This window comes from Lepidochelys olivacea (genome assembly GCF_965140295.1).
Source record: "Lepidochelys olivacea isolate rLepOli2 genome assembly, chromosome: 8".
NCBI lineage: Eukaryota > Metazoa > Chordata > Testudines > Cheloniidae > Lepidochelys > Lepidochelys olivacea.
In genome coordinates this window covers 32,604,348-32,618,981 of record NC_140418.1, presented here as the reverse complement: position 1 = coordinate 32,618,981, position 14,634 = coordinate 32,604,348, and the positions used below count along the sequence as shown (strand labels likewise).

At 41.7% G+C, this 14,634-nt stretch overlaps 1 protein-coding gene across 1 annotated transcript; it reads right to left on the bottom strand.

Moving 5' to 3' along the window:
* Positions 1–1,469: 1,469 nt before the first annotated feature.
* On the bottom strand, positions 1,470–14,096 carry LOC311524516 (kazal-type serine protease inhibitor domain-containing protein 1-like; the record flags this gene model as incomplete). Its single annotated transcript, XM_084635676.1, has 4 exons — positions 1,470–1,594; positions 2,746–2,890; positions 4,831–4,991; positions 13,637–14,096. 4 exons carry the CDS (start codon positions 14,094–14,096, stop codon positions 1,470–1,472), a joined length of 891 nt encoding a protein of 296 aa, XP_084491802.1.
* Between the last annotated feature and the right edge of the window lie 538 nt (positions 14,097–14,634).

The window sequence follows — 14,634 nt, the reverse complement described above, 5'->3', positions numbered from 1 at the left end:
GGGCTATCATTTTATATTCCAAATGTTAAAGTTTTAAATGTGTGGAGAAACAAGACTGAAGGCCGTTAGAGTACATTAGATTGGCTGTGTTCCATTTGGTCAATCATTGAGATTGCTTGAAAAATGTATGTGAATTTTCCCAGAATGTTTTAAAAAAGAAATAATTTTCTGCTTTTAAAAAATGGCTTTGGCATTTCCATGAATGCAATATCTCAAGGGATCAGAAGCGTGTGCAGCTAAAATGCACTGTTAGTTGGAAGCATCACAAAAAAAGTGAGCATTGGAGCCCACAAAATTTTGTCTATGTGACCGTTGTGCAGTTGGAGTTCCATGTGTCTGAAGGGTATGGACAGAGACCAGGAGTAGCCACTCCTGCTAACTCCACATTAATTTGTAGAAAGCCCCAGCTTACACAATGCTGCTTAAAGCATAAGTGAAGATCCATGCCTTGGACATTGGTCTCCAAGATGGAGGGAAAGAATAGGAGGTAAATAAATAATTCTGGGTGGAGCCATACAGTATGTCTGTCGGTTTGGTTGCACAGGCAGCCCTGGATTTTCCTCACTGCTCCTTGGGTCCCAGATCCCTTCTGTCAGATAGTAAATTTCTGCCCCTGACGAGGATGATGACTTAGGAGACCTGCTGTATTTATACAGTGGGAAAGGTGTAATTGTTTCATGCACTCAGCTCAAAAAAAAAAAAGACAATTCACTTTGGGCTGAGACTAACCCTAGAAGCTATCAAACCAGAAAAGGAAAATCTTCCTGAAAGTATGAAAGGAGTTAGATTTGAAGCTATTTTGCAATCGTAACTACTTGTGTTTGTGAATGCTCTCTTGATATCTACATGGGCAATGCAGAAAGAAGATAATGGATGTCAGGTAAAGAATTCCGTTAATTTCGGAACTGATTTTGTTAATCCAATCTTCACCATTTTAAAAAATTAAAATGGAGAAGATTATCTTTTTCAGAATACTTAATAGGCAGGTCCATGTTTAGCAGTTGTGTTCAATAGTCTGACAATACCAGCCTATGGTCTATCTTAGTGGTTCTCAAACTTTTGTGCTGTTGACCCCTTTCACATAGCAAGCCTCTGAGCGTGACCCCCTTATAAATTAAAAACACTTTTTTATATATTTAAGACCATTATAAATGCTGGAGGCAAAGCGGAGTTTGGGGTGGAGGCTGACAGCTCGTGCCCCCCTCTCCCCCCCGTAATAACCTCGCAACCCCCGAGAGGTCATGATTCCCAGTTTGAGATCCCCTGGTCTATCTGATTATTATTATTACTGATATGTAGTACAGTACTCTTTGGCCAAATGACTGAGCACAACTTGCAAATTCCAGAAGAATGATATACAAACTGTGGGAAGGAAACGACTCTTTACAGAACAGATCACACTAGTAAATACAGCTGAAAGGGAAGGATATTGGACCCTTAATAAGTCTAGACTAACACAGGAACTTATTTCAATTTTCATAGTCCCCAGATTCATCTTCTTCCTCCTCTTCAGTATGGTCATAATAGTCTCCATAATCTGTAGCGTAGCTTGTGGTTCTGCTGCCAGCAGAAATCTGAAATGTAGAGGATGAACCTGCACAGCAAGACATAAATTGTCTCCACATTAAAAGGAACATATACAAAGCAAGAACTAAGAGGAAGATAACATGACTTTAGAATTCTACAGTGAGCTAAACATACTTGTTAATGGATTAGTAAATTCTCTTTTGGAGAGAAAGAGGCAATATCTGATGACTCGTTTCTGTATCATTGAAGTCAACGGAAGCTTTGTAGTATTTAGCTCTCGCTCACACTCAAGTGTTGAAAACACACTTATTTTAACTCTGTTCCAAACACAAGTAAGCCATGAATTTGATCCTGCAAGTGCTCTGCACATGAAATTACCATTGTAAAATTAATCCCATTGTTTGGCAAAGAGAAGGAGGACCATATCAAGAGGGAAACATGAACAATGTAGCCTGCTTCTGCCCATGCAATGCAAGCACAATTCTCTTTAAAGTAAAAAGGAGTTTCGCCTCCAGGACTGGGCCCAATAAAAAATAAATAGTAAAAGTTATTTCACGTGTTTCTCTAAGCACCCTTATTAAAAGCAATTCCAAATTCCTTCCTAATTTTTCAAAAAATAAATGATTAAACAGAATTGTTGAAGTTCTAAGAATTGCTCAGGGCCACATGCAGCTATGGTTCTGATATGAAACTCTACCTGTAGTCAAAGGGGAGGTTGTGTAAAAAGGGATGGCAGAATAATTTGTGTCTTGTGAACTTTACAGTTGTGATCCACAGTGTCTTTCAGGTGGAAAAAGGTGAAAATTGTAGCAAATCCCCATGATATTAACCAGTTTATCTATTTTTGTTTACTGCACTTCATACACATTTTTGACTAAAAATACCTAGAGCTGATAAGAGATAAGGGATAAGGATAGAGTGACAGGACATGGTTTTCAAATGTGGCCCTCTTAATAGGACATTCAGAATTGGACACTCACCTTAGTACATAAGGGCCAATCCCTGTGAGGTGAAGTCTGTAGGAACTGTGGGTGCTCAGCCCCTGACAGATCCACACCATAGGAGAGGCAATTGCCTGCTTTATGCACCTGAGCATCAGTTTAAGTGCCAACACAGAGGATTTGCATTACCAGGTGAGGCAGATGCATTTGAAACCCGGGCTCTAAGTGTTGAAACCAAATGCTGAAAATTCTTCAACTCAAAAGAAAAACACTTTACCATCAATGACTTTCAGTCTTGCAGATGCATACGCAGTGCCATACTTGTTTTTTGTTTGGCAGATGTAGATGCCTTCGTCTGATTTCTTGATGCCTTGAATTTGCAGCCACCCTGTCACACCATACTTCTGAGGCCCACCTCTTGCCTTAGAGAAGGCAAACACACTGTCAAGGTTTAGCAGACACCAGAGAAGAGGATGCTTTTCACAAGGGTAATTACCTGGATTATGTTTGGGGCCAAACTGTGCTCTCAATTACTGTACATTGCCACTGCCCCTTGGCCTCCAAGCTGTAACTACTCCTGTGTGCCCCTCCCCTTTGCTACCCTTGGCCTCCTCAACTCATGCTGCCCTTGTCCACTTCCCCAAACTTCTTCAACACTCAGCCCTGACACCTCCCCCACACACACACCACTCTGCATCCCCAGCCCCACACCTGACTCCACCTTCTGCTCCATACACCAGCTTCTCCATATGCCTCCCAGACCCTACTTCTCATCCTTTAAAGTTTTCTGGGGGTGAGGGTACAGGTGGGTAGAAATGGTGGCTTTTAGATCTCTGTACCTCTATTATCTTCTGGTGTGACCAGCTGGCCCAGCCCCACCTTCATTCTCCAGGGGGTACTGCTCCCCTCTAATCACAGGTGGTGTCTTAGTCTTTAGGGGAGGAGACTCAGCCCTTCCCGCTGGGCTGGACCAGCTGGCTCCTGCACTGAGCTGGCTGAGTGCTAGGCTCCATGTTTTCCAGGCAGGGGTCTATGGAAGCTCTGGCTCCAGAAGGGTGGTGAATCCCAAACATGGCTGGGAGTTCAAAAGCAAACTTGTTTCACTTTGCCTGCAGTGCCCAGGTCTGAACAGCATAAAAGGTGACAAAGGGCTTCTCAACCCAGGTCCAGGCACAGGACTTTTCATCTCTGGAATCCAGGGCCCCTCCCACAACCCGAACACTTCCTTTTAAAGGCTGTTGTCCCTACCAAGGCCTGCAGCCACTTTACCTTCTAGGCCAGAAAGCTCTTATTTTTCCTGCCACACAAGTCGGTGAAGGAACTTCTTCCTCAGCATGGGGTACACCACCTTCGTATATACCTTCTTGGATTAGATTTAATATACACTTTTAATCTTGACAGCAGCGACTTAACTGCTAACGATCAGAGACCCAGATCCCCTTTGTCCTTATGCAGGCAAAAATCACAGTGAAGTTAATGGGAGTTTTGCCTCGTAAGGACTGCTGGATCATGACCAGATCCATTAGAGAGAGAACCAAGACAGTGCGACATTCAGGGTTTACTTCTTCCTCTACATATGCTGTCCTCTCTCATCAAGCACTTCTGAAAGCAGAATTCTCTTAATTCCCAGGCAGGATCATACTGTAGCACCCCGTGCTGGCAAGCTATTTATCATAATAACATAGGCTTTGTAATAGTGTTGTATCCTGTTATTGACGTTCATTGAATCCTAAAAATGTGGAGCTGGAAGGGACTTTGAGAAGTCATTGAGTCCATGCCCCTGCGCTGAGGCAGGACCAAGTAAACCTAGACCATCAGTGACAGGTGTTTATCCAACTTGTTCTTAACAACCTCCAGCAATGAAGATTCCACAACCTCCCATAGAAGTGTGTTCCAGAGTTTAACTGTCCTTGTAATGAGAAAGTTTTTCCTACTATCTAACCTAAATCTCCCTTGCTGCAGATTAAGTCTATTACTTCTTGTTCTACCACCAGTGGACATGGAGAACAATTGATACCATCCTCTTTAGAACAGCCCTTAACATATTTGAAGACTTATCAGGTCCTCACTCAGTCTTCTTTTCTCAAGACTCAACATGCCCAGTTTTTTTAAATCTTTCCTCATAGGTCAGGTTTTCTAAACCTTTTATCATATGTAGATAAACTGGGCTATGTAGTGAAGCAACAGGAGACCTGAACCTGCTCTCACCAACAGAAGTTGGTCCAATAAAAGGTATTACCTCACCCAATTTGTCTCTGCAACAGGAGAACGTCAGTAAAAATGAGATAGCCTCCTTAACCCTCCAACTCCTCCACACAATTCAATAGTATAAAACATGATACATGGAATAAGTATGATCTACCTGGATTGAGATGTGGGCATCATCTCCTGGCAGAAACATTTTATTCCCTTTTTTCTTCCACTCAAGGTGTGGCATAGGATAGGCAGACACTTCACAACCAAAGATGACGTCATTACCTGTGAAATTCTGAGCATCCTGAGGTGGCAAAGAAATAACAGGAGCTGCAAGGAACCAATATGAAAAGAGCCTGATAGATGCACATGGTAAAATGCAACTGTCTGTACGCGGTAAGAAAAAGTCACACAACATTGTTGTGCCATGTGGAGCGGCTCACAACTGTGAGTGCCCTGCTTCTTGATAGTCTGCTCTGAGGCTGGCAAACACCCCAAACTGGTGGTATGTTCTATAATTATGTTTCATCCACCCAGTAACAAGTGTGAACTCTGAATGCACTATAATAGTCTTACCATGGAGGCACAGACAGTCCCCTTGGGCATTCCAGTCTATCTTGCCACCTAGGCATCACAGATGGTCACTTACACCAAATATCACAATAATATTCAGGTTACTTCCAGTCCCATAGGGCCAGTCACTTACTCAGATCTCAACCCAAAGATGATGCCTATAGCAAATCCTGAAATAAGCTAACTACACGTTTATTAAATAAGAAAAGAAAAAAAGGAATTATTTATGAGGTTAAAGTAGGTAAGATACACAAACAAAGGAGTATCAGTCTTGAGTTTCAAAAGATAATAGAAATTGCTGTCATAAGCTGACTTTGTATGTCCTTTGGGGCAAACCCAGGCAAAACAGCTGAGTGGCTTTTGCTTAGCGATTCTTGCCCCTTTAGAGTCCAAGCAGCAAAAAGAACCAAGTTTCTCCTTGTCAGAGATTTTTATCCCCTTCTCCCCAGACTCCAAACTGATAGAACAGGGATCGGTAACCTTTGGCACGTGGCCCGCCAGGGTTAGCCTCCTGGCGGGCCGGGCCAGTTTGTTTATCTGCTGCGTCCACAGGTTCAGCTGATTGCAGCTCCGACTAGCCGCAGTTCGCTGCTCCAGGCCAATGGGGGCTGTGGGAAGCGGCGTGGGCTGAGAGATGTGCTGGCCGCCAGTTCCCACAGCCCCCACTGGCCTGGAGCAGCAAACCACGGCCAGTGGGAGCTGCGATCGGCCGAACCTACGGATGTGGCAGGTAAACAAACCAGCCTGGCCTGCCGGGGGCTTACCCTGGTGGGCCATGTGCCAAAGGTTGCCGATCCTTGTGATAGAAGTGTCAGTGGTTGACTCCTCTTCATGCCAGTGGAGAAGGTAATCAAAGTATTTGTCCTTTTGAGGTATTACAATGGTTCATTTGGTTCCAAAGGCCCTGTTGTCCACAAGACCGGCAATTTACACTTATTAATGCTTCTTTCCTGTTTGGTGAGTTACACAGTTACAGAAGTTTACAATGCAAACATGCAATATAACCTTATACCGGGCTACAGAGCTTATAAATGAGATCAATACATGCAGAATGAGGACTTGTAGTGTTGAGTGAAACAATGCTTAATATACCTGGCATAAGCCTTTTCTATCTTGCCTAATTTGATCACAGCTTAATATAACATATGTTTAAAAATTGTTAATATTTTTGAGCACATATCAGTACTTTGTTTTGAAAAAGCAAAGAGAATGCATTTTTGCATGTTACATAGAGGTCATAAAATACTAATACAGTAGAATCTCAGTCTTATGAACGACCAGTTATCTGAACCATTTTACCCAATAAAAAATAAACAGCTATACTGTAGTTTAAAGCTACCTTATTTATTCACTAGCTTTTCACACGTTCGGCTGAAAGAAGAAAAGGTTTACATTAACCACAAGAGGGAGCCCATCCAGTGCTATGAACACAATAAGAAAATAAACAGTTCAAGGATAAGAGTCAGGATGAATGTACTATATGAATGCATCTACTGAATGTACATATGCAGCATGTACTATGCCTGTATTGAACGTACTAGATGATTTGTTACATCAACAATCAGAGAAAAAACCGAACGTGATCATTGTTATAGCCTTGTTTTTGGTGATCTAGTTGCATTTTTCCCCCAATATGTTTGTCCACAACTAACACACATTTTTCAGTTGAACATATGTTTCCTATCTCTTTTTTTCTTTCTTTAAAGTTGTCTGTATTTTATGGGACACTAGGTCCAGTTTGGGTTTAATTGTTTTATTTTTTATTTATTTTAATCCCCACATAGTTCATCCCCTGTCCCAGATGCTTGGCAATGGGAGCTTTGGTAAATAATAAATACATTTTTGCCTGTGAAATTTGAGTCAATAGGTCTCTGCAGAATGAATGTTTCAGCAGCTGAAATTGTCAAAGCAAAGCAATGCTCCAGATTTCCAAACAATAGCTTCAATACATGCTGTCAGATAGAATTGATCTAGTTAGGTGCTGACAACATCAAATACAAACCAGGTCAAATTATGCATTTCAGATAAAGTATCCAGCAAATTTATCTCATTTGCTATTTATATATTGCTCATTAAACAATCCTGGTTTTCTTCTAAACTCAGATTTTCAAAGCTGACTACAGTATTTGAACACCTAATTCACATGAGTTTTAATGAGAATTAGGCATTCAAATCCTTTAGGGCTGAGATTTTCAAAGTTGCCTAATATACTCGGAATTCATAAGGATACATTGAATGGCTGGGATGAGAAATTTTCACATTTGCTTAACTTTACTACTGGTCGTTCTATTGATCTTAATGAGACTCCCCATGGAAGTACAGATAAGCATAGGAAGCCAAAATGTTTAACTTGACTTGTTACTATTCGTTACGTAGATTGTTATTTCTGCTCACAGATTAGATGAGAAACTTTTTAAACAGGTGAATATTCCTTCTTACTTCTGGATACCTGTGCTCAGATGCTGATCCAAGTATTCATCTAAAGAACTCAAATTTACAGATATTCCTGTGAACAGAACCTTGCTTGTGTGGCTGTTTGCAAACAGGACCCAGTGCTGCAAGGTGTTGAGCACTCTAGCTCCAATCTACTACTTAAACACAGTCTTAACTGTAAGCACATGGGCAATCTGATTGATTGATGTGAAGCATGTGCTTAAAAACATTGCTGGATCAGGGCCAGAACACTCAGCACAGTGCAAGCTCACACACCCATTGCAAATAAAAAGGTATATAGACTGATCAAACCAAGCAGGCACTTGGAATTTGAATGAATATTCACAAATTATTTGCAGTATTTAACAATTCCAATCAAAAGTGAGGTGCTAAAAGATTAAAAAAAACCCAGCATGATTTAAGAATCTGGTCTCACAAAAACATCTCGCTGCCTGTTGCAAGGGCAAAGTGAACTCAGGTAATCCAGCACTTTAAGAACAATATGTACTGAAGGCCAGATTTTAAAATTTTTAAATTCCTTTTTGCATGTGTTTCTGATCTTGCATACCTCCAACTCTGGCCTTGCATGTGTGTCTGTGTTCACATAACTGTGCCTTTACCCTTAATACACATACCTTGCTCTAGCATTTCCTGAGGGGAGCATCTCACATGCAGTGTATCTGTTCCACTTCATTCTAGGTTGGCACAGTCTTTATGACTGAAATCCAGCCTCCCCTTCCACCAACAGCATAAGGCCTGAAACATCCCAGTTGTGCTTCAGTAGGGGAATCAATGAGGACGAGCTTTGAAGAGGCAACAGGGGTAGGGAGGTTGGGGTTTGCAACCCCTTTCATGCCACAGAGTGGCGTTCTGTGGGAGTAAATGTGGGGAGTTCTTGAGCAGGCCAGGGGAACGCCCACAGTAGGTATGTCTATCCTGCACTATCAACCCAAGTTCAGACAGAAATTTGAGCCCAAGCCCCTCTTCCAGCCAAACAGAAATCAGTTTGATTGGGGCCTGGATCCCCTCTGGACTCAGACCCACAGACTCTGCTAGCAGTGCTGAGTAAGAACTGGAGTCTCACTGAGACTCAGAACCAAGCTCTGTCATTCTGGAGTGTGGAATCAGCTTAAGCCACAGACCCCAGTCAGAAGGTCTGCACAGTGCAGTTTGAACACATCAGCACGGTTGTGAGACCCGAACCCAGCAATTTTAACTCAGGTTTACAATGCAGTGTGGATGCTCAGACGTGGGTATACAATGCAGTATAGACATACCCAGTGAGTCTACCACGTGGATGAATTCACTTGCTTCAAACCATGCTTGGGCTAGAGCAGTAGCCAAAGACTAGTGATCAGGGCTCTCAGTCTGGGTTGCAGGGGAGTATGTTCCCCCTCAAATCCCCACATAGTTCACCTCAGAAAGCCTATTTACTTGTAGAATTACTTCACCAGAAGAGGACACAGTTACCCTTCAGCAAAGGTAAATGCTTATGACAAGACAGGGAAATCATTCAACACAATCAGAGACTAAACAGCAAAGCTCCCAGACTTCTGGCTTTGGAGCATTATCTACCAAAAAGCATTTCCCCACAGCTGCTTCCCTTGTAACCTCTCTCCTGAGCACCTGTGCAAAGGGACAGGGAAGATGAGCTATAGATGACTCCAAGTTCTCCAGGGACCACTCTGAGCCAGCGGTATGATCCAGGATTTACAACAGTGGCTAATGATTTGGGGTGCCTCCATTTGTGGAAGCTTTAAGGAGGACGGATTTAGAGGGAGAGCGAATATTCAAAATCACTAGCTGCTTTTGAAAATCTTGGCCATGAATTTTACCCTACCTATCGCTGCCGCCACAGATATGAGAAAAATAGCCATAAGCCCCAAAACTATTGAAAAAAGTGCAGAAATCATTTTCTAATTGCTATTATATTTTTTTCAATCCAACATCAAACTCAAACTAAAGAATGTTGATCTGGTAACAACAAAATGGTATATTTCTCAAACTATATGATATTTATCTTTACTGTTATTTGTCTGATCTGTAACACAATTCACACAAGGTGGTAAACTATTCCTTTGCTCCTTTAGTATAAAATTCCCATTAAAATAATCTGGTATTTTGTGCTACTGTCTGTAAAGAGAAATGCTGTGGGCTGGGTCTATTGCTTCGTGAAATCAACAGCAGCAAAGGTTTGAAAGAGGATGTATTAAGTGTGGAGAATCTGCATGTCATCTATACAGTTAACAATTTTTGTAAGCTATTATAGAAATTGATCAAACCAACCTTCCAGGGAAGGAAAAAGGGCCTTTTCTTGTGTGTGACTTTGCCTTTGTGTGTGTGTGTGTGTTTTTGTGGCAGACAGAAGATAAAAGTCTGCTCTTGTGATGAAAGGAGTTTATTGTTATTTGTTTATTCATCAGTTGCTGTATACAATTAATCTATTTGGCATCCCTGGGACAGGAGATGCTTTGAAGGAAAAGTATGAAAACAACATGCATTGAGATTAGTGATGTATATATTTACAGAATGCTACCAAAAGATACCGATCCGTGCTCAACATCTGTTTCTCATACAAAGGACAACCAGCAGAATGCCTAGGCACAGACAAATTGCCAATCTCAGGGCCTAGACTTCCCACTGCCTTACACGTTTTGGAGTTACTTGTAGCTATGTGAAACTGGTATAAAGCACTGCCATAACCTAATGGTGGCCTTTTACACACACTTTGCAGCACTGTAAACAAGCTCACAAGGCACAGAGCAGTGGTGAATAGCACATTCAATGTACTATCCTCATCTAGATTCTTGGGCATTTGTGTTAGTGACATATGATTTAAAATACCTTTTAATCTTTTACTTTTTTTCTGCCACTTTAGAGCTAAAATGCCTTTTATACCCTTTGGAATTGGCTTTTAAGCAAATATTCCCCTTTGAAATCCTATCTATTCTTTCATTTGGTGGAAGACAATTCAAAGAGCTTTGTATGACAACTTGGCATGGCAGCCTCTCATAACTTCTTAATGTTTTCCCCTAAGATCACATAAAGTTTTATTGCACTGAAGTAAAACATGCTGAAGTTCTTATAAAGTCCCATTATCCTGTGCATTACACAGTGCACAAATATAAAGTAAGGTGTATATTCTGCTCTGCTGCTATACCAATACTGTGAATTTCTACAGAGTTTTCATCCTTAGATTGCAAAGTGCTTTACAAAAGTGGGAAAGAGCTATTATGCCCATTTTACACTTGGAGAAACTGAGGCACACAGAGGCTAAACAATTTGTGCAAGGCCAGAGAGACAGACAGGGGCAGAATCAGTATTAGAATCATAGGGTTAGAAGGAACAGCAAGGGTCATGTAGTCTAACTCCCAGGATCCACGAGTTACTGATTTACACAATTACAGAGTGGATCAGAATCAGTGTTTGAAATGCCTGCCACCTGCAAGAGCACTTGTAAATATACTGGAGTGCTGATATGCTGCCCTTGTTCGCACCAGTGTGTAGGCAGCAGAAAATGGGAGTGCTAAGGAACAGAAGGTGTGACCAGAGGTGGACGCACCGCTTGCTCCCCACTCCAATGTATGACTGATAAATTGCAAGGAGACTATAAACTAAAGCCACCAAGGTTCTCTTTAAAGTGACTAGTTCTATGTATGCAGCACTGTGGGTGTGGTTGCAGAGGGATTTTAGGAGAGTCAGTATCAACCTTTCCCCATGGAGCTCTGGCATGCCAGGAGAGGAGAATGAACAGATGGACTAGAACAGCAGTGCTACCAAACCTCAGTCAGCAAGGACTCTGGTAGGGTTGGAGAGGACAAGGTGAGATGGAGGCAGGGGGAGCTACTTTATCTTGCATCCTCTAGTTGGTTGCTTTTCCTGCAACAATTCCTCCATCCCAGCATGAATGCAAATTCATGTAGCTGGAGTCCCTGTAGCTGGATTCCTTCCTGCCAGCATATAGGATCCTCATGACAAAGTCTGGAGTGGGTGCTGGGCTGGCAGACAACAACCCCCATTCTGTCGGGGGGTTGGAACTGCCTGGCACTGAGATTGCTGGAGGGAGGGTGGGAGCAGGACAATCAACGGATGTGCACATTCTGAGCTCCTTGGCCAGCAACACTCCTATGGAGCCAAGGCCACAAATTAAAGATGCTTGGCAAACCCCCTACAGGAAAGGGGGATTGCTCTGTTCTCTCCCCGGACAGTAAACCTCCACCCTCATGCAATTGCCCCCTGGGTCCAGGGAGCAAATATATGTGGACCGGAGTGTAACAAAACCCACCATTTATATCACTTCTGAATTTGGCCCAGGGTTGTCTGTTCACAGCCAAGAATGGGAAGAGCCCAGCGGGAATACGACATGGACCTCGAGGACTATAGGCTGTTGTGCCAAATGCTGTACCAGTAACCAACGTACAAGCTATCACCTCTATCACCTCTGAACCACAAGAGGTTATCAGTGGAACAGTTCGGTATTCTGGATCTCCTGTTTCAAGCACATTTTTTCAGTGCAACTTTAGTCTTCTGCAATATCCTTTCTGTTCCAAGGGGCAGTGGGGCTAAAGCATTTGGAGAATGTTCTTTGGCATCTCTGCTGATGTGCAAACCTGAGGATCCTGTACATTTGGTTCTGCTTGCACTCAGTGCTTACTAGTCCAGCTTAGTAAAACAAGCAAACAATTTAAATAAACTTTCGGGGAGAAAGTCATGAAGAGACAAGAAGCTTCAAATTCTCTGCAAAGAAATGAGGCTACTTCCAAGCAACATTTTATACTATATAAAACAATTGATAGGAGATGATGCATCATTACATTTTTAAACAGGAATATTCATGTGTACAGATTTGTGTGTGAACTCTACATATAATCTCAGATAAACTGCAAACATATATACACTTTGAGATCTTGTATAGAGAGTCCCTCTATATGTGCATTCTGAGTCCCTATTTGTGTCTCGCTGTGTGTAATTTGGACCTTTCTCCATAATGTGCATTAGGTCACTCAGAAATCGGCTGTGTGAGATGGTGATACTAATTCCTGAAAGATGAATCACATTAAAATCAGACTGTAAAAACAGCCAGTGTTCAAGTAACTATCCTAATCACTTCATTCTCTCTCCTACCACTCCGCTATGCGGGGTAGCTGCATTTGAATGCTTGTTTCTTACCTATGCAAATAAAATATAGCCAAAGGTGTATTTAGTTTAAAGCCTCAACAAACTGAAATGAGGTTCTTAATTTTATATAATCGCCATGAATGCAAATGCCTTTAGGGAAATTATTCCAGTTTGATTCTGTTCTAATGTGTGGATTTGTAATCATCAGTGGGTCTTTAGATCTTTTAAAAATCATTGTTACATTGTTTTTAACTCTTTATACCAAGAGTGGAATTTTATTAAAGTGATTTCCAAACCTTATTCTATTCCATTCCATTCCGGTTTCACCACCATATTAACTGAGACATGCCTTGCTACCCACCACTGCAATATCAATTCAGGCATTAAATAATAATTCTATAGATTTTTTACCTCTGTGGTTGACCCTCACCACATTTCACTTCTGTTCAGCTACTCTGAACATCTTTCACTTATTAGTGACTTTGTGACATTAATTCCATTATGGTCATATATAACTTTACATATAACTTGTGTAATATACAAGTTCACACGCCACATATTTGGAGATCACCTAGTCTGTAGATTTGTTGCTTATTAGTGACCATGTGATATAAAATCCACTATGGTAATAAACAAGCTTACAACACACAAGATTAAACACCAGCTGATGAATTACTTGTTTAAATCTCAAAGAAGTACTATTGTAATTATAATGATGCTGAAGCATAATTTTGCTGTAAGAAGACTGAAACATTAAAAGATATTTCTAGAAATTAACATCAAATCTTTGTCTCCTTTATATATCTGGTTTAGAGAACAGTTTACTTGGTATACATGTCTATGTATGTTACCTGATTCACATGGTCCTTTGTGCTTCATGTTGATATTTCTTCTCTTCTCAGAATAAGCCTCACTGAATTGGCAGATGTTCGCATAGGTCTTGCCTTCAGGTCCACAGACACTTTCCTGGGATTTGCAGACACATTGTGGTTCAGGGATTTCCCCAAATTTGGGTTCGTCGGCATCCAGCCTGCACTCCAAGTTCTTCCCACACTGCCCGTAGAAATGATTGACCTTGTCCAAGTCACAGATCTGCCCTTCCACATTCCCACATTCAGAACAGCAGCCACAGTGATCTAATACAGTCCCGGCTGGACAGTGTGTAGGCTTGGAGCAAAGTTCCAAATTGCATTTTCCACAGCTATCTCCTTCCCTTAACAATCTCATCCAGCTCCTGTAGTACAATGTGGGGAAACTCTGAAAAACTTGTACCAGGGCTACCAGCACTACTATAACCTCCAGAACCTTCATCTTGAGACTGTAATGAAATTCACAGGTCTTTAGAGTAAAGCCAAGGGGTGGGAGGAACCCCCCACACACAGCAAGAGCGAGCGAGTGAGAAAGAGAAAACGTCACACTCCTTTTTTGTTTTTGGAATATAAATGTACTGCGGAGGCTTTAAAGAGAAATTAGCATCAGGTTCCTGATCTGGAACTGATAAATAAAAATGCATACAAACCTAGAAGCTTTTCTCTAATGTAGTTTGGAAAGCATACATATGAAACACACTTCCCTCTGACAGCTGAGTTGAAGGGTCGTGAAATGCTGTTTGCTCAGGGTCTCCTTGAGCCAAATTTGCAGAGTTGCTCTATTGAAAAACATTATATTGTAGCCGCTGTAGGAAGAGGTACAGAATGAACTGATGAAAGAGCAGAGAAGTACATGCCTTCTTCTATTTCACTCTTTTCTCTCACTTCCTTAATAGTGTTAGTCACAAAGAACTACACATGGGTGGAAATCAATGCCCAGCACACTAGGGAATTACCTCTAGATCTGAGCCAGAGCCAGG